Here is a 26011-nt window from a genome sequence, read left to right on the forward strand (position 1 = left end):
TTTTTTTTAATTACTTTATTGCTGTTTATTTAACTTGGTAAATTTCGAAATGCCAAGACTACCAGAAATAACCAAATATAAAAGGAAAAAGGCGGTAGCAGCAACTTTAAGTATTATTATTGCTGCAGCCAGCCTTTTAGTCACTAATTTAGAACGCCGAGATCGGAGATGGTGAGTAAGATCTTAGTTGAACAAGAAGAGGGGTAATAATGTATCTCCAACAGAAGAATTTATCCAAGTAGATGATGAAAATGACTCTAATTTTCTAGGAATGAATGTACATTTTAATAAACCCTTGGGAAAAATTGAACAATTACAAAGAAATCTATATTTTGAAATACTATTTTTGCGAAACACAAATTAATTATTATCCTAAGGTACTTAGCTAGAGGAGAGAGGGCTTCCGTAGCTTAATATACAATTTACAATTATTATAGAATCTCAGAAAGTGCCATTTCATTATTAATTCATTTCCATCGTTGATATATTTCACAAACAGAAAACAGCTGATCGGCATGTATTCGTGAATCCGTGTCGTCAATGACATTTGATATTGTGGAAAAATCAAATTCCCCTAGACTTGCATGAAAACTTGCAGAAAAAATGGCACCAAACCGATTATTGCGCAATTGCAAGAAGTTGCATGCAATAATCAACTGACGACATACTGCGCATGCCTTTAGGCAACTTTCTTGCGTCTTGCAGGTAGAATTGCAAGCTGTAAAGCGCCCTTTAAATGGCAATGTAATCATAGACATATTATTAAGGGTAGACAGGGAATACAGAGCAAACAGTCGATCGATGGTCTATCTATCTCTTTTAACCAAGCGATCCCGCGCATGTGACAGACAAAGATGGCATAATATTGGCGTTACACCTCGAAGCACAGAGTGGCCCATACTTTGCCTAATCTACTAGTTAGAATGTATTGCAGTAAGGTACCTAAATGATGTTGAGATTAATCGAAAGGTATCGATTGTAATTGATTGTAGGTACTTTTGATATAGAATAATCACCCGTTATTGAAATTTCAAAAATTATTTTTTTAAATTGTCCGACTACGAAATCTACCCCTTATTTTTTTCCGACAACAGTCATTCTTTGTAAGGAATAATTTACTTAATTAAATTTCGTTTTTGTCGGAAAGCTATTTATCACCAGCATTTTTGTCTATATCTTTATCTACATGTTTAGAATATCGGACTACGAAAACTTCCCATTAATTTCGTCGGACAGAATTTTCAGCTTTGACAAATTTTCAGCTTGCTATTAATCAACTTTTCTTTCTTACGCGGGATCCAGGTCTAATCAATAACATGTAACAATTTAATTTTTTTCTACTTCTGCCATAGTTCAGGGCCACACCATAACGTTACGATTAATAGTTTTATTTGTTTACTTTTGTTTTGACACCTAATAATTTATCTCTTGCATAATATTATTAATGTTACCGACTGGTATATTATTTGACAAATAATGACATGATTTCGAAGTCAGCTAAGTATGATATAATGCCCTAGGGCGTTATTTTGAAAAATAACGCCCTAGCGTATTAAATTTAAATAACTAGTTAAATAATGTCAAGTTGACAAATAACAACCTAAGTAAAACGATGGTTACCACAATTACGTTACGACTATTGCTCGTAAATGTACTTATTTGAAAACTAATTAATTCAGAATTCATTCAAATTTTTTGCATATAAAGAATAATTTAGTCGGACATTAAACGTTGAAGGCACCACGGGTATTATAGATCAGGCACCACGGGTACCCTTGGTACCTTAATAACTATAAATCAATAAAATTTTAAATGTATGGATCATTATACAGTGTGTCCACGGTTGGGGTGCCCAAGAAGAAAAACTTTTTTATTTTCAATTTTAGCGAAAAATGTCATTCTTGATAAGAAGTTTTGCTTGTTCTAAAACCCCATAAAATAAAATAAAATTCAATTTTTTCAAATCCTGCTTAATTGTGTAGCCAATTTTATGTAAATCCCTATAAATTTTTGCACTAAGTTCGAAATCGTAACAATAATCTAGTGTTGCCAAGCCACAATGTAGCTTAGTAACTGTCAACTCCGATTAATAATTTGCGAATTGTCATTTTTTTCGACATTGTTAAGCGTTCAATAAAGAATTTATCTTGTGTTAAATTTCATTATTAAAATTATTGGATTAATAATTATTTAATTAATAAATAATTTGATGATTCAAGGAGAACGACAAAGTCTGGCTTCATAATCCAGAGAAGCGAAAGGGTTGTTCTCCCAAGTTATATATTGTTACAATTTCGAACTTAGTTCAAAAATTTATAGGGATTTACATAAAATTTGCTATAAAATTAAGCAGGATTTGAAAAACTTGAATTTTATTTAATTTTATGGGGTTTTAGAAGAAGCAAAACTTTTTATCAAGAATGACATTTTTCGTTAAAATTGAAAATAAAAAAGTTTTTCCTCTTGGGCACCCCATCCGTGGACACACTGTATTAAATAAAAATTGGCCCTTGTCCTATAGTTTGTAGTCAACACCCTGAGGTGTGAGCGGGAACACAAAGTATGAACATCAAAACTCATACGCTTATGAAACGCATCTGGTAGATCACAAAAGCTTTCAGATGATGCTCTTTTTCAACTGTTCTCTCTTGGCTAACTCTTGTTTATTCCGGCACTGAACGGCTATTAGGTTTCCGAGGGTAGACTGATCCCTATATTTCCATCTATTTCACACTCTAGGAAGGCAACGAGAATCCACCTAGAGCCTAACTTTCCAAAAAAAAAAATCTGGAAATGGCTGATACATACAACATTCCCAAATACGGACGCTCCTTAAATAGAGCAAGGGCGCTAAGAATCTCCCGATCAGCTACAAGCATAGATACATTTTCTGAAGGAAGAAATATAGGTACATGATGTAAGAAGCATGTACGAACCAGGAAGGATTGATAACACGATAAAAGAAATGAAGCGCCTAAATATTTATACATAAGTAACCTTGGAGTAAGTGAAATTGGATAGCCAGCATCTGGAAAAGTAACTATAGACGATTACGTTGTATACTATTCTGGAAAAGACATTTCTAAATACAAAAATGGCGTAGTAATAATTAAGACAAAGAAAACAGATAAAGCTGTAAAAAACGTCGTACTCTTCAGGATACTAATGTTACACATACAAACAACAACAATAAACGTGAATATATATGCCAAACGCATGCATTCACATAGGGCTCCAAAGAAGAAGAAATTAAAAAATTTTATAATGAATTAGAAAGAGTATTACCATCTTTATAGAAACACGGACTCAATATTATCGTAGGAGATATGCCAAAATTGGCGAAGGAGAACAGGAAGATATCATAGGAAAATATGGTCTGGGATTACGAAATGAAAGAGGACATAATACATAAGTTATCATATTTAATAGAATAGCAACTATAACAAATACAGTTTTTAAACGTCCAAAGGTTCGTCTTTACACCTGGAGAGCAGCAGCAGACCCACCTGAACGAGTGGTTCATAACCAAAATAGACTTCATATTTATGTAAAAAAAAGTTACAGAAATTCAATATTAGAAGTCAAAACATATTCATGTACAGATGTACCAACAGATTACAGATTACAATATTCTATTCCTAGTAGGAAAAATAAGAATGAGATTGAAATGGATCACCAGGACGAATAAGCAAAGAGTTACTATTGATAGAGAAAAGATGATACGAAAAACAAGAAATAACTAGTGTATTAGAACAAAAAATAAAGTTGATCAATAAGTCTGATGAGTCACGTTTTGAAGATCTTCCTACGTGTAATACACAACAGAATATTCACATATTATACACGTATAATACACAGATATTAGACGAGAGAATTAGCAATACTCAATTCTGATTTAGGAGTGGCTTGGTCACAAGAGAAGCCTTATTCAGTATCCAAGTGTTAATACAGAGATGCAGAGATATAAATCGAAATGTATACATCTGTGAAATGGATTTTGAAAAGGCTTTTGACAATGTAAGATATAACAATATACTAGAAATGTTGAAAATATCTGGATTGAACGATGAAGATTTAAGGATAATTACAAATCTATACAAATATAAAAATTTACTTTTTGTATTCATAAATATTTTATCTTAATTTGCATTCAGATGAAATATTTAACGAAGATAACAGAAGGTAGTATTGTGAATGGAGCAACCGTGAACAATATTAGATAATATGGAGACGAAACCTTAGGGGTATATGGATATAGTGATAGGCTAATAGGCACTATGATCAGTATTTATACGGAGCAAATGCAAAATTTTCAATCTGTTTTAAATGTAGGTATTCATTTTTTTCGAATCCTGAGAAAACTAATAAATAGTTTTGAAAAATTTAAACACATTATTACCAAGGGCCGAAAGTCCCTGAAACCTTCTATAATGTTTATTTTAATAAGTTACAGGGGTGAAAATAAAAGAGAAAATTTAGTGTGATTTTTAATTGCAAATATTTCATTCAAAAGAAACTTTTAATTTATTCTAAGGGACTTCTGGCCCTCGATAATAAAGCAGTCTTTCATTTTGCGTTTAAATTTTTCAAAAATACTTACTTACTTACTTAGTTACTTAAGCCGTCCTCTTGTACCTTACGGTGTCGAGGTAAGTGGAGAAATCAGACGTCTCCATGCCTTTCGGTCAGTAGCTAGTCTTTCTGCTTCTCTCCACCCAGTATTCCTTTTTACGCAAGCCTTTCCAATATTTGCGTTCCACGTTCTTGCTGGCCTGCCTCTTCGTCGTTTGTTGTCAAATGCCGCTTTCCATACCCTCTTTACAGTTCTACCTTCACTCATTCTCGCTATATATCCGAACCACGATAACTGTTTCGTTTCAAGTCGGTCTAAGGTCCTTCCAACACCGCACCTTTCACGTATGTCTTCATTTCTTATACGATCACGTCTGGTCACCCCGGATACCGCACGTAAATATCGCATTTCGCATTCTTGAATTTTACTACGGATGTTGTCGTTCACTGTCCACGTTTCACTACCGTAGAGTAGCACCGGCTCGTATACAGTTTGAAATACTTTTATTTTTGTTTTCAGGCTTACTTTTTTCTTCCTAATAAAACTTTTATTTAGTGCATAGTATAATTTTGTTGCACTCATTACCCTGCTGTTTATTTCTGGTTCTATATTTCCTTGCCCATTCATTGTTGATCCTAGATACTTGAAGTCCTCTACTTGTGTAATGGTCTCATTATTCAGCTTTACATTTATATTTTCTTGAGTTTTCGATATTACTAAAGCTTCTGTTTTTTCAATATTTATTTTCATCCCAAATTTCTTAAAGGCTTCATTCCAAACATTCACATTCACTTGCAAGTCTTTTTCTGATTTTGCCACAATTACCAGGTCATCGGCATATATCAACTCTGACACGGAAACTTGTTGAAGTTTATACACCCCAGCCCTAGTTCTTTTTACCTTACCCCTGCATTCTTTTGCAATTTCGTCCATTAGAGTGATAAATAATAAAGGACTGAGAACACCACCTTGTCTTACACCTGTCCTTGTGTAGAATTCTAGAGATGAGCGATTGTTCGTTCTTACATTATCACGTGTACATTTATATATACTCTTTATTGCTTGGATTAACTTCGGTTTCACATTTCTACGGTTTAATATTTCCCAGATCTTGTTCCGTGGCGCGCGATCAAATGCTTTTTCCAAGTCCACAAAACAGAGAAACAACTTACTGTTATGCTCTAGGGCTTTTTCTGATAACTGTCTCACCATGAATATGAGATCGGTTGTACCTCGCCCTGGCCTAAAGCAGCATTGGCTGTCATCCAGTGTGGCCTCGATATTTTCTCGAAGCTTTTTCTCTAGTATTATTTCGTAGATTTTACTAGCAACTACCAACAATGATATTCCCCTGTAGTTAGAACACTTATGTTTATCTCCTTTTTTGTCTAATGGTAGAATAGTTGCAAGAGTCCAATCTCTAGGTATGCATCCGGTACGCCAACAGCTCCTTATGATCTTCCATATCAATTGTAATCCTTCTCCTTCCATATATTTAATTAGCTCAGCCTTAATATTATCGTGTCCTGCAGCCTTGCCATTTTTTAATTTTAGAATTGCTTCCCTGTATTCTTCGTATGTTATGTCATCATCATCTTGTTGTTCATTTAAATTGTACTCCCTGTCATTCTCTATTTCGTTGTTGTCTCCCATTAATACTTCCATAAAATGTTCCCGCCATCTATCGGTGATCTCTTCATTTTTTAATAATATGTTACCATCTTTGTCCTCTAAACCTGTTACTCCGTTTGATTTCTTTTGTCTTAGATTTTTTAGGGTCCTATAGAGCAATTTCGCATTACCCTTACTATCACTTTCCATTTTATTTCCAAATTCTTCCCATTGCCGATTCTTAGCTTCTTTAATAAAACTTATTAGTTTTCTCAGGATTCAAAAAAAATTAATACATTTAAAACACATTGAAAATTTTGGCATGCGTCAAAATTTTGCATTTTGCTCCGTTTCCCTTAAGGAACTAAAGATAGGTTTTCTATTTTCGGAGGTATACCTATTTAAGTTTCTTTTTGAGGTTGAAACTGTCGTATGATTTGCAAGTCTTTCTATTTCCTTACATGAGTTCTCTAGCCAAGATCCTTTGGCTTGCTTAATTTTTCTTTTTACGAGTTTGTTGATTTCACGGTATACATAATATATGTTAATATTTCTATTTTTATGTTTCCATCGAAATACCATGACGTCTAGGTTTTAATGTGTCATCAACTCATTATTTGCGAATATTGTGGGTGTTTTCAAAGACTCTCCTACTTCCTCTAAAATCCAGTTTTATATGTGGTTCAAATGTCTGTTCATTTTTCTATCTGCTATGTTCACGAGTTTGAGGATTTCTAAAGGGGTCAAGATAATTATGTCTTACTGGGCTTGGTTGACTTTAATTTATTTTCATCTAAGGAAGTAAATCTATCTTATAATGGGAAATAATAATGAGCTACAGACTGGATCTTATGCAACTTAATCGCTTTCTAAAAGCTTAGCAGTAGTTTGATACCATTTTTCAACCTCTAGTTCTTCAATTTGTTCATGATTAGTCTGATTGGAAATCAAAAGTTATAACAAAACAAAATATAATATTTTTATTTCACATATACAAAATACTCACAAAGTAAAAATAATAATCACAAAAAAGTGTTCTACGAGGAAATGTATGTATTGCTATGGTCAACAGAAGATACGGGTCTCAGTCCATTTGAACATGTAGGCTATATGCTGCTAGAACGAATTACTCCACTTATGGGCATAATTCAAAATGCATTGCATTTCTGGAATTTTCCATAGAATAGCGGATAGATATATCTCAACTGATCATCAACAACATTATTGTCATTATATTATTTAAATACTACGGTCAATTTTTTTAACTAAAAAACTATGTTGTTTAAACTACTAAGTCTACTATTTTTTTCAAATTTATGTTTACTGCGGTAACCATTCAGAAGCAGGAAGATTGGCTAAATATTCATTGCCAAATTCTCTGAGTAGGTCTTGTGCGTATTCCAATGTGAATGGCAATATCAAGTTAAAGAAGCCTCTGGGATGCTCATTAAAATATTCTTGTATTGTTTGAACTAAAAGAAAAAAAATGTAGTAAATAATAATTAATATCATGAACTAGTTGCTGGTATGAGCACATTGTGTAAATGTTAGCATTAGACTCTTTATATCCTAATAATTCATATATTTAAAATAAGTTCAGAGACCATAATATTATAGTCCAGAGAAATAAGGTTTTTTCGGGACAGTTGAGCAGCCAGGTTGCAAATCGATTTTTTGGATACTATATACCTGATACATTATAAATACAAAAATGCCCTTTACAGTTCGGACGATAATTTTAGTTATTAACAAATAAGCTTCAAAAATGGCAGTTTTTTCGTTTAAATCGCTACAGGCAAAAATAGGGTACTTAAATATCTTCTTTAGAGCCTTCCTATTTTAGTAGATGGGCAAAGGTTCAAAATAGCAGTTTTTAAATTTTGGTCCGATCATTTGTTGCTTCGCTGATTACAAAATATGTAAGACTAAAATTTAGAAAATAAAAAATTTGCTATAACTTTTACGAAAATGAACTGAAGACTTTGATATTGCACGAAAAGTTGGGACAACCAGTACGTATCATGCATAAAATATTTCAAGACGATTCGTCAATTAGTTTAAATTTTATTCAATGTGTTTATCCCAAAGAGCTTTTTTTGAACTGTTATTGTCCAGAAAATGATAATGATACAGCAATTCTGTGGAAACCACATGAAAGAAGAACACTTATATTTTCAAAGCGTTTAATAAAATCCCTAAAAAGTCATTTTTATCATTCCGAAAATATTTTACTAAAGTAGAGTCATTTTTGGCTTAAAAACCATTTGAATAGCTTAGTTAATATTGACTGTAGAGTAAATCTACTTTGGGATTTCAAAAGCTGGTATTTTTACACGAATTTTCAAAAAATAACTTTTCTCCTAATTAAATTGTGGTCAAAGTTAGCCACTTTTATTATTTAATTCAGTTAAGTACTTCTAGAGTGAAACCTCGATTATACGTCAGGGTACCGGACCAAGGGTATGACGGATAATCGAAAAGACGGTTAACAGAACATTAAAAAAAATTGAAAATTGATAGTACAACTCTCAAATTTTATTTACATAATATGTTTTGTTTTACAAGATAAGAGGAATTTTTGTTCGTACAATCGAATCAATTTAGTTTAAAATATTCTGAAACCTTTGTTTCTTTTACTGATGCTTCACATTTTTCTTAATCCTCGTAAGATCATCTATCTACTTTATTGGCTTCTTCTTGTCAAGAATACCACTCGATGAATTGTTGAATGTGTGATGCAGCTTCTCTAGCTTCTTTACGCAAATCTTTGTCAGTTGCAATAACATCATCGACATTTTCAGCTTCTGAAATTGTTTCGTCCGCCTCTTCTGTCATTTCAATGATTTCATCATCTGTCAGCAATCGATAGCCCTTTGCACCCTTATTTTATCACAAATTAACAATTCGCTTATGTCATCTTTAGCCAATAAAAGCAAAACAGCCATTCAGCCATAACTTCATTTATTACCACACGGTACATTTCAGCGAATTTCGTTTGGCTTATCGCAATGCTCAAACAAAATGAATTGATGACTCAATTTTTGCTTATGTAGTCAATACAACTTATGTACGGACCCTAACGGTTAACAGAGGTGACGGTTAATGGAGAGACGGATAATCGAGGTTCCACTGTACATAAAATTCTCCTGTAACAGTGTTAGTTACCATACTCCTTCAAAACGGCTTGACCGATTTTTATGAAATTTTACACGTTTATCGTGTAGGAATGCGAATATGTTTTAACCTATTTTTCATACCCATAATTTATAAGGGGGTTGCCCCCCTGACATTTTTTTATTCCTTTAAACACAATTGTCTACCTTAATTTTATTTGTTGTAGAATTAAAAAATACATATAACGCTTAATTTTCACTCTTTTATCACATACCCCTATTTTTTAATAGACATCTATATATTTACATCTATAAAATTCTCCTGTAACAGTGTTAGTTGCCATACTCCTCCGAGACCGCTTGACCGATTTTTGTGAAATTATATATTATGTATATTTGGTAGGTTTTAGAATCGGTCGTAATCTATTTTTCATATCCCTGAGTGAAAAGGGGGTTCCCCCTAACATTTTGTAATGTTAGATGGGAATATGTGTACATAACGTTCTCTACAAGACTACGAGTACTACAAATTAAAAAAATGATGATCAAAATCCATCAACAAGCTCCGGAGATATTAATTGCAGCATATGTTTGATGAATCAATTTCATTTTTTGAGTGCACAGATTTTAATAATTCCCCTCCACCGACCATGAATTGATTTCGTTAGGACGTAATTTGTAAACCTTTATTAACCACTTTGTTGAAAGTTTACTCAAACTTTTACACTTAAACTATATACTTTAATTACGTATTTTTTATGGGAAATAAGCCACAATTTTACTAAAAAATGAATTTATTAACGTTTCGAAGCCCAAATCGGGTTTCGTTGTCAAAATACAAAATACTAATAGTATAATAATATAACCTGATTTGGGCTTCGAAACGTTAATAAATTCATTTTTTAGTAAAATTGTGGCTTATTTCCCATAAAAAATACGTAATTATAAAAATACTAATAGTATCTTGTATTTTGACAACGAAACCCGATTTGGGCTTCGAAACGTTAATAAATTCATTTTTTAGTAAAATTGTGGCTTATTTCCCATAAAAAATACGTAATTATAAAAATGCCACAAGGAAATAGTCTCAGAACAACATATATACTTTAAGCTTCAAAATGGCGCTAGTTAGGTTGCTTAATTTTTATAAACAAAGCAGCTGTGAATTAAATAAAAAAAAGTTGCTAATTTTGACCGTAATTAACCTAGGCGATTTTTTTTTAAATTCGTGTAAAAATACCAGCTTTTCAATCCCCAAAGTAGTTTTAGTCTAAAGTCAATATTAACAAAGTTATTCAAATTGTTTATAAGCCAAAAATGACTCTACTTTAGTAAAATATTTTCGGAATGATAAAAATGACTTTTTAATGATTTTTTTTTAAATACGTTGAAAATACAACTATCCTTCTTTCAGGTGGTTGCCACAGAATGGCTATATCATTATTATTTTCTGAACAATAACATTGCAAAAAAGCTCTTTTGGATAAACAAATTAAATAAAATTTATACTAATCGACGAATCGTCTTAAAATTGTTTGTCCATTATATCGACTGTTTGACTCAACTTTTCATGCAATATGAAATCCTAAGGTCATTTTTGCAAAAGTTATAGCAAATTTTTTGTTTTCGAAATTTTATTTTTTTTGAAATTTACGTAGCAACAAATGATCGGACTAAAATTCAAAAACCGCCATTTTAAACCTTTGCTCATCTACTAAAAGAAGGATACTATAAATAAGATATTAAATTATTACCCTATTTTTACCTGTGCCTATTTAAACGAAAAAACTGCCATTTTTGACACTTATTTGTTAATAACTAAAATTCTCGTCCGAACTGTGATGGGCATTTTTGTATTTATAATGTATTAGATATATAGTACCCAAAAAAACCCATTTGCAACCTGGCTGCTCAAGTGTCCCGAACATGGTATATTTTTGCCTTATTTCCCTGGCGTAATAGAACAAGAACAAGTGAAGACATTGTATTTGTCACTGTCAATGTCTAATTTATCTATCTGTAGAACCTTTACTACTGGTAGGGGAGCCCAAACGGGGATCTGCAGTTACTCGAGCGCGTCAGATTATCACATGGGGAGAAACCTTGTACGCTGTAAATGTACCTCTACCATATATTGGCTCTTAATATAGGGGAGTTCGTTAAGGGGGGTCCGAAAAAAAATCTATCCTTAGAAAAACTCGAAATCCTCAGATTAAGATACGGTTAGTTAAGTACATATATGCAAAACAGTGCATATTTAAAAAATCTGACGATGTAAGGAAATAAGCAAGTCACAAAGGTTCACAAAAAGAAATCGAATATTTCGTGAAATGAACGTCAGATCGAAAAACTAAAAAATACGTTTTTAATATTTTTCAAAAATTTATCGAATGATACCATTCACGACCCCCACGGAGAAGGGTGGGGGTGAATTTAAAATTTTAAATACGAACCCCGAGATATTTCGCGAAATGAACATCAGACCGAAAAGCTGACAAATACACGTAGGTATTCAATATTTTTGAAAAATCTATCGAATGCCACCAAACACAACCCCCACGGAGATAGGGTAGGGGTTTACTTTAAAATCTAGGAGTCCTCATTTTTTATTGCAGATTTGGATTCCTTACGTAAAAATAAGTAACTTTTATTCGAGACATTTTTTCGAATTATGGATAGATGGCGCAATAATCGGAAAAATTCCCCACTTTATGGAAAACTTAACTTTTTTTTGGTTTTAGGACCTACTCTTCACAACCCAATAGATCCCCATAACGCTCGAGTAACTGCAAATTTAGCATACTTTCCTCCACTACTATACCCATTTTTAGACATTTAATGCATATACTCGTACCAGGGTAGAAAAAGTTGTTCGATAACTTCAGTAATAATTGATTTATGCTCCCTTTCAAATAAGTCAGGAATATTATTAAAATAAATGAAAATATTTAAAAATGACTAAATGCATCGTTTTTCTTCTACTTTAATAGCTTATAACTTTAAAACGATTCATTTTGGAGCAAAGTCGTACACTTAGGATATTTATAATTCACTTAGAAATTTTTTATAATACATGGTATAAAAAAATGGCAGGTCATAAATTAAGTCACATATTCTATCTTTAATATGTACAAATATAATAATAATAGTCTTCCGTTTTAACACACTGACGCGACCTTGGGATTATTGCTATATCTACGGTCTACGGTATACAAGGAAGGTAACAGGGCCAGTGCTACGATTCAACCGCCTATTATTACACCTGGTTTAGCCAAGGTACTCATTTTATTCAGGCTGAGTCGACCTGGGGCCTTTAGACATTTTAAAAAATGTCTATCTGTTACGTAACGTCTTAAAAAATAATAACAGTGAAATTTGTGCTCTTCATAAAAATTTTATTGAAGATTTTGGCTCCCTTAACCCTTAACCCTTAACCCTCCCAAATGTAGAATAGAACAGGCAAGAAACGCCTTCTTAAAGATGCGACAGTTACTCACTGCCCGCAATCATGATCTCTCCCTACGATACCGCATGATAACTTGTTATGTATATAGTGTACCTACTATTACACGGCGTGGAAGCTTGGATGTTAACAGTCAGCTCGTTACGACGTTTAGAGAGCTTTGAGATGTGAGTATTACGTCGTATGCTGAAAATTCCATGCGTTAGAAATGAAGAAGTTTTAAGGCGGATGAATAGAGAACGTGAACTCACAGAAATTGCCAAGAACCGTAAAACATCTTACCTTGGACACATATTTAGACACAACAGGTATAACTTCCTTCAACCGTTGATTGAATATGCGGATATTCGATATTCAATCAACGCTTCAACTTATTATAGAAGGGAAAATAGAAGGAAGACGAGGCCCGGGTATACGACAAATGACCGGCTGCGCAACATCAAAGAACGGACAGGATTAAACTTTCAAAGTCTAATAAGAAAAGCCCAAAATAGAGAAGACTTTGCAGAAGTCATCGCCAACCTTCGCTAAGAAAATGGCACCCAAAAAAGAAGAACCCTCCCAAATATTTGCGTACGTTCCATAAATTATTATTGTGCCACCATTAGTCAAACCAAATGTTTTTAAAACTTTTTTGCCTCTTAGTGTTTTTCGGTAAGCCAGTTTTTATCGAGATATTTTTTGAATATTTGTAAAACCCACAATATATTTCTAAATTGTTAATAAGATTATTATAGGCTATTGATTATGTACTGTAGAAAGGAACTACAACGTTAACGGGGTTTTATTATTTCATATGGACAATGGACATCTATATATGAAAAAACCGCGGAGTGCTACCATTTAAAAGGGTGCGTTTTTGAGAAATGGGTGAATTAGTTTCTGGGCACAGGTTATATTAGGGTGAGTTCTATGCACTTTTGGTACAAACACTTCTACATAAAAATTGTTCCTGGTTAAATTTCCTATCTAAATATAACTTTTTAAAGTCAAAGATACTTTTTTTACAAAAATATATTCAAAAGAAAAAGCACAAAGAAACCCAAAAGAAAGAAATTTTGTTTTTTGTCCCATAACTTTTGTCCACGAGGATATAGGTATAGACATTGCTTCACAGAAAAACAACTTTCATATTTTATCTTTAAAATGATGTTTGGTAGAGGTCATTAGGATTTACAGTTTTCGAAATATGATTTTTCAAAGTTTGCCACTCACAGCAATTTTGGGCAAATTTCCTTGTTATTTCGCAAATATTGTTCTGTAACTTTTTTCTACGTAACTTTAGACATATGCAATGGTACATGTAAGAGGAATAGAAATCAATTACCTTTAAAATTTCTACTGCATAATGTTGTACGACTTCTTTTAAAGAGGTTATCTTTTTCAAGACTATACTTTTAACGTTCAATACGTTCAATATTCTGCAAAGGGTGCATGTGCATGGGTACTAGTTGTGGGAACTCTAAGATCACTGAAGCACACTGAGGTGTCAGAGGAAGATATTGAAGCTAATGCTAACGAAGAGATGGACTTTGATTTTGAAAATTTTTTAAATGTCAACGCTTAAATAATTTTAACCAAAGTGATGTTTTCTAAGACTAATGTTTATGTAATTTTTGTAAAAGAAATGTGGTAAAAAAATATCAAAGAATCACTAGGTTTCCATTACATATTTAAATATAGATGATACACCATTTTAAAGAACAGAAAGTAAGCTCTCTTTATTGAGCAATATACAGAGAAGGGCTAAATTATGGAATAAATTAATTTTCTCTAAAATGGACGACTTTGGAGAAAAATCCCGAAACAGGTCGATTTTGATTTTTAAATTACAATTTTTTGGCATATATTTCATACTAGTGACGTCATTCATCTGGGCGTGATGACGTAATCGATGATTTTTTTAAATGAGAATAGGTGCCGTGTGGCACCTCATTTGAAAGGGTGTTCAATTCTCTATTCAATAATATAAACATTAATATCATTATTTATACAGGGTGGCCAAAAAATAAATTTTTGAATTAAATTAATTGACGAAAAAAGAAGAATGTATGCAATTTATTTAACTCAAAATACATTCTATCACTTTCATAAAATAGGAAATAATGTTTATTTGGCAAATAAACATTGCTTTTCGCTTAAATTAAATGTTCAAACTGCCAAGTGGTAGGTGGGAGGCTGTTTGTGATTTAATTTCAGCGAAAAGAAATGTTTATTTGTGAAATAAGCATTTTTTTCTATTTACTGACAGCAATACAATGTATTTTTAGTTAAATAAATTACATACATTCTTCTTTTTGCGTCAATTAATTTAATTCAAAAATTATTTTTTTGGTCACCCTCTATAAATAATGATATTATTATTTATATTACTGAATAGAGAATTGAACACCGTTTCAAATGAGGTGCCACACGACCCCTATTCCCATTTAAAAAAATCATTGATTACGTCATCACGCCCAGATGGATGACGTCACTAGTATGAAATATATGCAAAAAAATTGTAATTTAAAAATAAAAATCGACCTGTTTCGCGATTTTTCTCCAAAGTGGTCCATTTTAGATAAAATTAATTTATTCCATAATTTAGCCCCTCTGTATAGTACCTATATTCATGTAAAAGAAAAAAAAGTTATAATGAGAAATTTCAAAAATAATCGTAAAAAATGTAAAAAATATTTTTTTTTATATTAGGTATTATATAATATATAATATATAATATAATATTATATTATACCTATATACTATATATAATCTAATATTATATTATATATAATATATTATATAGTATTATTTTATTTTTATTATATTATAAAAAATCGTTAAAAGTACAAAACCTTGAAAAACCATAATCTCTTTAAAAAAAGTCGTACAACGTTATACGGTAGACCATTTTAAAGGTAATTGATTTCTATTCCTATTACGTGTACCATTGCATATACCTAAAGTTACGTAGAAAAAAGTTACAGAACAATATTTGCGAAATAACAAGGAAAATTGCCCATAATTGCTGTGAGTGGCGAATTTTGAAAAATCATATTTCGAAAACTATAAATCCTAATTACCTCTACTAAACAACATTTTAAAGAAGAAATATATAGGTTTTTTTTCTGTAAAGCAATGTCTATACCTATATCCTCGTGGACAAAAGTTATGGGACAAAAAACAAAATTTCTTTCTTTTGGGTTTCTTTGTGCTTTTTCTTTTGAATATATTTTTGTAAAAAAAAGTGTCATTGACTTTTAAAAGTGATATTTAGATAGGAAATTTAACCAGGAACAATTTTCATGTAGAAGTGTTTGTACCAAAAGTGCATAGAACTCACCCTAACGTAATCTGTGCCCAAGGACTAATTCACCAATTTCTCAAAAACGCACCCCTTTAAATGGTAGCACTCCGCGGTTTTTTCATATATAGATGTTCATTGACCATATGAAATAATAAAACCCCGTTAACGTTGTAGTTCCTTTTAGCTATCTTATTTTGAATAATATAATTAATAGCCTATTAGTCCAAGTAATGAAGCTTAAAATAGGACAAAACCTCGCAATTTTTACAGAATGGATCGATTTGCTTTAAAATTTGAGAATAACTAGTGGATAGTCCAAGGATCAAAATCTATATGATGCCGAAAGGTGCTTTTAACATGGGGGTGGTTGCCACCCCATCTCGTGGGTGGAAATTTTTTATTATATTTTGACCAAAAAACTTAGCAAAAATATTCATTCTAAGCAAAAAACGCTCTATACATTTTTTTGGTCTTCTTTATTTATGTACTATTAATAGGTTCTAGAAGTTTGACCGGCTTAGAGTGACTAGTTTTAAAAAAAAATGGAGTTAACAGCGAATAACGAATTTTTGTAGTTTGGAAAAAAATGTTTTTTTCAGAATAGAAACATTAGCATTAGAGATGCGAAAAAATTTTTAAATATAAAATTGTAGCTTATTTAATTCTCAAGAAAACGGTTTAGATAAATTTTTTCTACGGCAAAAATTGAGTAAATTATTGACAATTAAATATTGTAATAACATGCAAAAACCATATTTACCAACCCTTTCAAAGTCACCTCTATTTGCGACTGAGGACTTTAAAAAGATTTAATATTAACAGACTTATAGATCTTGTAAAAATCTACAAAATTCTTTTTTATCAAACTTTCTAATATAAAAAATAAAAAAATTAAGGTTAAAAATCAATATATTTTTTTTTGAAAAAAATAAGGAGTAATCCAATTGGAAGCAAAAAAAAAATGTAAGTTAGAGGTATTTTTAGTCATTTACCATATTCGTTCTTCATTATTTATGTATTATTAATGGATTATACAAGTTTGACTGGCTTAGAATGAATATCTTTAAAAATAACTGGAGTTAAAAGCGAATAACGAATTTTTGTTGTTTGGTAAAAAATGCCATTTTCTTCAGAATAGAAAGATTTTTTTTCTCTGATTCTGGCTTTGGTTTAGAACTAGAACCTTTAGCCACGTAATTGTATAACTTATCACTAAGTCAGGGGAGTAATGTGTAGTGTGTGTGTTGAGTAAGTGTCTTGTTACTCTGCAAAGTCGACGTCATTGTCTTTGCAAAGAGACGCTAATTGTTTCCGAACGTCTGCGGTCCCTCCTAATAGAAAGATTAGCATCAGAGATACGAAAAAATGTCTAAATATGAAATTGTAGGTTATTTAATTCCCAAGAACTTGGTTTGAAAAAATTTTTTCTACGGCAAAAATTTAGTGCATCATAAATAGTATATCGAAAAACATTGATTTTTTCGTTATGTAAAACTAACACTTTCGATAGCGAATAAATCGAAAACTTAATTTTATCAAAAAAATGTATAGAACATTTTTTGCTTAGAATGAACGTTTTTATCAACTTTTGCGGTCAAAATATAATAAAAGATTTCCACCCCCGAGCTGGGGTGGCAACCGCCCCCATGGTAAAAGCGCCTTTGGGCATCATTTAGATTTTGATCCTTGGACTATCCACTACTTATTCTTAAATTTTCAAGCAAATTGATCCATTCTGTAAAAATTGCGAGGTGAAAAGCTTCGGTTCCTGGACTATATAGCCACCTGGTAATAATATTATGAAAATAATAAATATTCTATAATCTTACTTATCTATTTAAAAATATGTGGATTTAGACCAGGAAGGATCTGTTTTTAGGTGGATGTGAGAGGTGGCATTGGAATTCTTACGGATAAAGTTAGGTGATAACTTCGTTAATAATAATTTGACTTATGTTCCTACTCAAATATGCCCTGAACATTAATAAAAAAATAAAATATTTAAAAATTTCAAAAATTTTCGATTTTTTCTATTCTTTTTGCTTATAACTTTAAAACAATTCATTTTGGAACAAAGTCGTTAGGAATAAAACAAAGATAATTAAATTTTCTATCAGATACGATTGGTTAAAAATGTCTTAATTTAAGACCTTTGCTGGAAAATAGCAATAAATATAAAATAAGGGTACAAAACAAGCCTGTCCTTATTCAATGTTTTCCATCATTTAGGTTACACTTGGAAGCTTCCTAAATCGCTTAGAAAATTTTTGTAATGTGCTAAAACCGTCCACCAAATTTCATTAAAATTGACTTACTAGATTTTGCATAATAATTTTGCAATATTAACTTTTTGTAAAAAATTAAAATTTTTTAAAATCTTTCACAACAAAAACTAGAACATACAAAGATTTGTCAATTTTTTTACATATAAAGAAACACTCCCCCTATCTAATGCACTTTACAGAATTGAAATCGGATTACTTAAGCAGCCTCAGCAATGTTTTAAACTTATAAATAATTTTTTGGCTTTTAAACAAATTAGTGCTGTGTCCAGGAGGGGGTGCTACGGGCTCCTTTATTTAGATGGACTTACCCAAGTTTTTTTTATGTATTTTGACCCGTAGAACACGAATTTTTTGGGTAACAGTTGATCCGGATGTCGATAAGATTGTTATAAACAAAGAACTTGAGGAATTACATACATTTTTTTGTTTTTCTTGGGTAATTCTAAGCAAAAAATGTTCTTACAAGTTTTTTCGTACGATGCATAGTTTTCGAAATAAACGCGGTGGAACATTCAAAAAAATCGAAAAATTGCAATTTTTGAACGAGAATAACTTTTGATTAAAAAATAAAATAGCAATTCTGTTGACAGCATTTGAAAGTTTAAGTCAAATTATACCGGTTTTAATTATTTGCATTGCTAAAAATTAATTTTTTTATTATTAAACAAAGCTATTTGTTTATAAGCCAAAAAATTGTTTATAATTTTAAAATATTGCTGAGGCCCCTTAAATATTCCTATTTTAATTCTGTAAAGTGTATTAGATAGGTAGAGCACCTCTTTATATGCAAAAAAGAATTAGCCAACTTCTAAATGGTCTACTTTTTGCTGAGAAAGATTTTAAAAAATTTGAACTGTTTTAAAAACATTTATATTGCAAATTTATTATGCAAAATCTATTAGGTCGATTTTAATGAAATTTGGTAGACCATTTAAGTAAGTTATAAGAATTTTCTAAGCGAATTACTAAGGTTCTAAGTGCCACCAAAGTGGTTAAGGAACATTGAATAACAAAAGGCGTATTTTGCCCCCTTATTTTGTATTTACTGCTATATTGCAGAAAAGGTAATACCTTAAGACATTTTTGACCAGTCGTATTTTAATTCAATTATCTTTATTTTATTTCCCTACGACTTTGTTCCAAAACGAACCGTTTTAAAGTTATAAGCAAAGAAAGCAGAAAAAAAATCGATATTTTTCGAAATTTTTAAATATTTTAATTGTTTTATTAATGTTACAGGCATATTTGAGAAGGAGCATAAGTCAATTATTATTACTGAAGGTGTCACCTAATTTTATCTGCAAAAATCCGAATGCCACCTCTCACATCCAAAAATACACGTTTTTTTACAGATTAGTCCTGGTCTAATTTACAAATATTCAAAATATCTCGATAAAAACTGTTAAGAACATTATGGGGTGCACAAATTTCACTGAGTTGAATTTGAATTAACCCGGGAGTAGTCGCGCTCACTTCTGTAACGTCGATAGTCGCGTGTGAGATTCTATCTCAAAATACGAATTTAAAACAAATTTTTATTTTGTACTATTTTTATCTACTTTTTGTATTGGAAATATATATTTCTAACAATTTTATTAAAAAATCCTGTGTTAACGGTCACCTGCCAACATCGGCCACCTGTTCTAACGACCAGTTTAAAAATTTCCCAAACCAATTATATGTAGACTACAAAAACTGGCAATACCGTTCACTTTTCTATACCGGCCAATAGTTCTTTCATTTTTAGTGCCCGTTACTGACAAATTTTACTGTACATATTACGAAAAAGGATGAAATGTGAGATTCTATCTAACGGCGCGACTACTCGCGGGTTAAAGCTAATGGCTCTCCCCAAAGCCATAAATTCCACAAAAAGAAGAAGAAGAAAAAAAAATTCCTACGCATTACTACACCCTTCCTCGAGGCACTTACGAAATTTTTTCAAAATTGCAAAATTTTTCATCAAGTTATCGCGAAAAATGATAAAAATTGAGATTCTATCTCACCGCGCGACTACTCGCGGGTTAATAGTATATTAAGCAACGAGCATTTAATGATGGCCATTATGAAGCGAGTATGAGGGATACGAAACGAGCCGTATGCGGTGAGTTTCGTATAGAGTGCGAGCTTCATAATGATAATTAAATGCAAGTTGTATACACTATTTTTTCTATGATCATTCACAACAACAAATATATTCAAATTTATTAACTTTGTAACGCAAACAAATTAAGTAGTTTGTCAGTTTGACAGTTTGTTTACATATTGAGAACTGTCAAAGCGTATGTATTTGACTCGCCATTGGTCACTGCGCGTATACCACCTTTATCGCGAATGCCATATCGGGATTTTATTGGTTAAAAATCTGTATCTTAATGAAAATCTGTATCATAATGAAGTTCATTATGATACAGGTAGTGACATCATAATTGATATACCGGGTGTCCACTTATATTTTCCCCCATTTTAACTGCCTATAACTTCTAAACGGCTCAAGATAAAAATATGCGGTTTTCACTGAAATGTTTTATTTTAATAAAAGGATGAATGGATTGAATGGATGAAAGGTCTGAATGAATTGAATTTTTTATATCGCTTTCAAATACGAAATAAAATATGGCGGATTTTTGAAAAAAACCTTGTTGACTTTTTTTAATGGAATACCCAGTACATTCTTTTGTAAATTCAAAGAAAGGTCATTCGCCTATCTAGCGATATAAAGTTTTCAAAATCGGTTGTCAAATCACTGAGTAATTAATTTTTAAAATGAGAGGTGCAACGTGGATATCACATACAGGTATGTGATTTCCACATTGCATCTCTCATTTTAAAAATTAATTGCTCAGTCATTTGACAACCGATTTTAAAATTTTTATATCGCTGGATAGATAAATGATCGTTTTTTCAAGTTTTTAGGTAAGTGACCAATTTTTATATCGCTTTTAAATAAAAAATGGCGGATTTTTGAAAAAAAAAAACGTTGTTGACTGTTTTTATTAAAACACCCAGTATATTTTTTTGTATCTTGAAAAGACGGTCATTTGCCTATCCAGCGATATAAAATTTTTTAAAATCGGTTGCCAAATGACTGAGGTATTAATTTTTAAAATGAGAGATGCAATGTGGAAATCACATAACATAATATCATTTTGCTCAGTTATGTTATTTAGGTATGGGATATCCACGTTGCACCTCTCAATTTAAAAATTAATTACTCAGTGATTTGACAACCGATTTTGAAAAAATTTATATCGCTGGATAGGTGAATGACCTTTCTTTCAATTTACAAAAAAATATACTGGGTGTTCCATTAAAGAAAAGTCAACAACGTTTTTTTCCAAAATCTGCAATTTTTTTTCGTATTTGAAAGCGATATAAAAAATTCAATCCATTCAGACAAAACTTTTACTAAAATAAAACATTTCAGCGAAAACCGCATATTTCTATCTTGAGCCGTTTAGAAGTTATAGGCAGTTAAAATGGGGGAAAATATAAGTGGACACCCGGTATTATAGTATGAGAATAGAAAAAATTGATTTTCTAATTCAATTCTAGAAATTAAATCTAATAACATAAAATTATATTATACCGATTTAACGATTATAACGAATTATATGTAACGATTTCCGAGGTAGAAATCGAAACGCCAAGCATTATTAGGTAAAATATGTAATTGTCATTACAACCTAACTGTGGCTAATCCCATATAAACATAAAAATTAACTTAAAAAATGCACGAGGAAACTCCTGTAGCTGGCTGTATACCATAAATCACAAAAAATAGTTAAAGTGTTTGTAAAAGGTATAATTATAACACATCCCTAATAAGGGCTGTATCAAATCACATAACGTTTTCGGAATACTAATTCCATGATCAGTGCTTATTACAGGTCAAAGTTGCCACTTGAAGTCCCTTATATGAGGTTATATCCTCTGGAGATTACAACCCGCGCGGGGACAGTCCAATGATGCCTGAAGTTAAATCCAGGAATATTTTAAACATCACATCTTTTTTAATACCATAATGTAAACAATTTAAAATTTTATAACATTTAAAGGGTTTTTACCCATATATCTTGGTGGCTCAGGCATGTACTTTGACATTTAATAAGCACTGATGATGGAATTAGTATCCCAAAAACGTTCTTTGATTTGATGTAGCTCTTTTTGGATATTTTTTAATAAATATCCCTTTTCCAAAGGAATTCAACTATTTTTTTTTATTTAACGTAAACATGCAAAAGTCAATAGTTTTAGAACACCATACAATTATATTGCTGTGAAGTTCAATGGGCCTGTATCCCTCGTACAAAAAAAAAGTTGATTACATAATAACAAGCTGAAAATTTGTTAATAGCTTAACGGTGTCTATTCGGACAAACTTTGAAGTACGGGAACACTGAAACAGGGGAAGTTTTAATTGTGGTACAAAAATTTGGAACGTCAGACTACGAAAACGTTCCATGTACCTATTTTGTCGGATAGAACTTCCAATTTATTTGTTACCCTTTCATTAAACTTTTATGCAAAAATGAGACTGCTATTTATCACCTGTCATAATTCCTGTCATTTGACATGTTCTACGTGTCGAACTTATTAAAATGCACAGTTGGTGATAAATACCAGTCTGATTTTTGCATGGGACAGTTTAATGAAAGGGTAAAAAATCAATTGGAAGTTCTGTGCGACAAAATACATGGGATATTTTCGTAGTATGACGTTCCAAACTTTTAACCTGTTCCACAGTTAAAACTTCCCCTGTTCCAGTGTTCCCATACATAAAAGTTTGTCCGACTAGACACCGTTAAGCTTTAACAAATTTTCAGCTTGCTATTAATCAACTTTTTTAGTACCTACGCGGGATCCAGGACTATTATTAATGTATTCTAAAAAATTGTGTATCAAATCTTCTAACAAAGACAAAAAATCGTATTCTGTCAATAGGGCTTTTCATCGATTGTCATTTGTTTCGAGTTTCTGTCATGTGTCATATAATATTAATATATCTACGCCATACGTCTTTGGTTTGTATCATTTATATACCAATAACGTATGACGTAGATATATTAATATTATGTGACACATGACAGAAGCTCGAAACAAATGACTGTGAATGAAAAGCCCTATTGTCATGTTTGCTTATTTGAACTCTGTACTTACCTATCGGCATAAGATCTTTATCTGTAGTTGTTATTTCAATATGGCCTCCTCCAATTTGTACTTTTTGGTTTATTTTATCAAATTTATAATAATCTTCACCGTTATTTTTGAAAGTTTGTAGAGTAGATTTTGAGAAAAGTTGAATGTCAGCTAAAAATAAAAAAGTTAAGTAAACTGGATACGATACTTCGTTTTATTTTTTATTTTGTTAACATTTTATCCTCAATGAATCAAAAAAGTGGGTGCATTCGATTCGTAAGAGCCTTAGGAAATCTGGTGAACTAAAGTGATAATGTCGAAATTATTGTGATAATGGGAAATTTCATTATTGAACATAAGTGCATTTCGAAGTGATGAACCATAATATTTGTAATTCGGAAATCAGTTTAGTAGAAATTTATGGAAATCAGTTTCATATTTCAACTGGGGGGTTTTTGGGATCGCTGATCACAAATGTCATGACAACAATGGTCTCCAAAGCACCTGGTGCCCAATATATGCCTCGTCTCTTGAAGTTTTATGGAAATTCGATACAAAATCAGTGTAAACTCATTACTAGTGGGTTTTAGTCCGTTCTTTAACGGTAAAATATTGCAAAACCTCTAAATTTTAAAGAACCGCTTGGATTGACATGAAATTTGGCATACACATAGCTAACAAGTCAAAGAAAAAAAGTGATATTGTGCCGATATGTGCTTTTGCCCTGGGGGTGGTTTTCATCCCCTCTTGGGGGTGAAAAAATATTCGTCCAAAGAAAGTCAGGAAATGGATAAACTGGCTAATTTTAAGTAACTTTTGTTCTATAGAGTTTTTTCACTAAGTCAATACTTTTTGAGTTATTTGGCAGTGAATATGTTCATTTTTTCAACAAAATAACCACGCTTTTAGACGGTTTCTCGCAAATAACTCAAATAGTAAGTATTTTGTCGAAAAAATATTCTTAGCAAAAATATAGCCTGTAAAAATTTTTAAAAAGTGGTGTATATATCACGTCTTTAGACCTAGTAGAAGCAGAGTTATAGCTAATGAAAAATCGGCTCATATTCGTCAAATTCCGAATGGAATACTTTAACGTGAAATAACCAAAAATAAAGCACATTTCGGGGAAAACTCATTACAACTTATTTAAAGTGTTTAAAAAAAGCTTCATTTTTGTTTTATAAAAAAAATTTCTAGCATCAAAATTAAACAAGTTACGCTCAAAATAAAGTTAGTCCCTTTTGGTTTTGGTAAAAAAATCTAGAAAATCACCCCCTAATTAGTATCTTAAATAAACTTAATCGTTACGCCTTTACAAGTTTCTTGACTCGTGTATATATTGTTTATATGATCTGTAAGTTTCATCGGTTCAAAGTCTTTATTATTGAAAGGGCTGTAGTTAAAAGGGGTTGAACGAGTCACTGATCACGAATGTATGCAAATTTAGAAATACCAAATCTTAATCAATTTTTGTCTAACAGAAAAACAAAAAAAATTCATGATATTCAGAAAAGCAAATCTGACTTTTTTTGTTTTTCGAGATTTTTAGTATCTCTAACAATTTTTAAGTTATTTTGAAAAAAGCATATTTTTCAAAATTTAAATTTTTAAAAATTTTACTTTGAAACCAAATTTTTTCAAAAATAAGCACTTTGAATCGATGAAACTTACAGATCATATAAACACAACATAAGTAAAATAATTTGTGGAGCGGTAACGATTAATTTAATTTAAGTTGCTAATTAGGGGGTGGTCTTCCAGATTTTTTTTTTGCAAAAACAAAAGTGGCCAACTTTATTTTGAGCGTAACTTGCTTAAATTTGATGCTAGGAACTTTTTGTAAAAACAGAAATAAAGCTTTTTTTAAACACTTTAAAAAAGTTATAATAGGTTTTCCCCAGAAAGTTCTTATTTTTTTGGATATTTCACGTCGAAATATTCTATTTGAAATTTGGTGAATATGGAATCTATTTTTCATTGGCTATAACTCTGGTTCTACGAGATCCAGAGACCTAACGCGTACACCATTTTTTTTTAGTTTTTGTAGGCTATATTTTTGCTAAGAACGTTTTTTTCGACAAAATACTTACTTTTTGAATTATTTGCGAAAAACCGTCTAAAAATGTGGTTATTTTGTTGAAAAATGAACATATTCACTTGCAAATAACTCGAAAACTGTTGACTTGGCGAAAAAGCTCTATAGAACAAAAGTTACTTAAAATTAGTCAGTTTACCCATTTCCGGACTTATTTTGGACATATATTTTTTCACCCCCAAGAGTGGGTGAAAGTCACCCCCAGAGCAAAAGCACACATTGGCACAATATCACTTTTTTTCTTTGGCATGTAAGCTATATGTATGCCAAATTTCATGTCAATCCAAGCGGTTCTTTAAAATTTAGAGCAAAAACCGTGAAAGAATGGACTATTTTTTGGAGATGCTAACATTCGATACAAAATCAGGGGGTTTACTAGGGGAGCTTTTGTTGTCGCTGAACACAAATATAATACTGTAAGGGTAAGAACAGAACAAGTGGGT

General features: G+C 31.5%; 1 protein-coding gene across 1 annotated transcript in view; it reads right to left on the bottom strand.

Annotated features, from left to right (window-relative positions):
- Positions 1-7149: 7149 nt before the first annotated feature.
- Positions 7150-26011, bottom strand: part of LOC114334788 (uncharacterized) — a 37156-nt gene continuing 18294 nt past the window's right edge. The window contains exons 4-5 of the mRNA XM_028284882.2: positions 23495-23644; positions 7150-7656 (exon numbers count right to left, since the gene is read on the bottom strand). Of these exons, the coding sequence (XP_028140683.1) occupies positions 7505-7656; positions 23495-23644 (302 nt within the window). The 3' untranslated portion in view covers positions 7150-7504. The remainder of the gene's footprint in view (positions 7657-23494; positions 23645-26011) is intronic.

Source organism: Diabrotica virgifera, chromosome 9, assembly GCF_917563875.1.
Source record: "Diabrotica virgifera virgifera chromosome 9, PGI_DIABVI_V3a".
NCBI lineage: Eukaryota > Metazoa > Arthropoda > Insecta > Coleoptera > Chrysomelidae > Diabrotica > Diabrotica virgifera.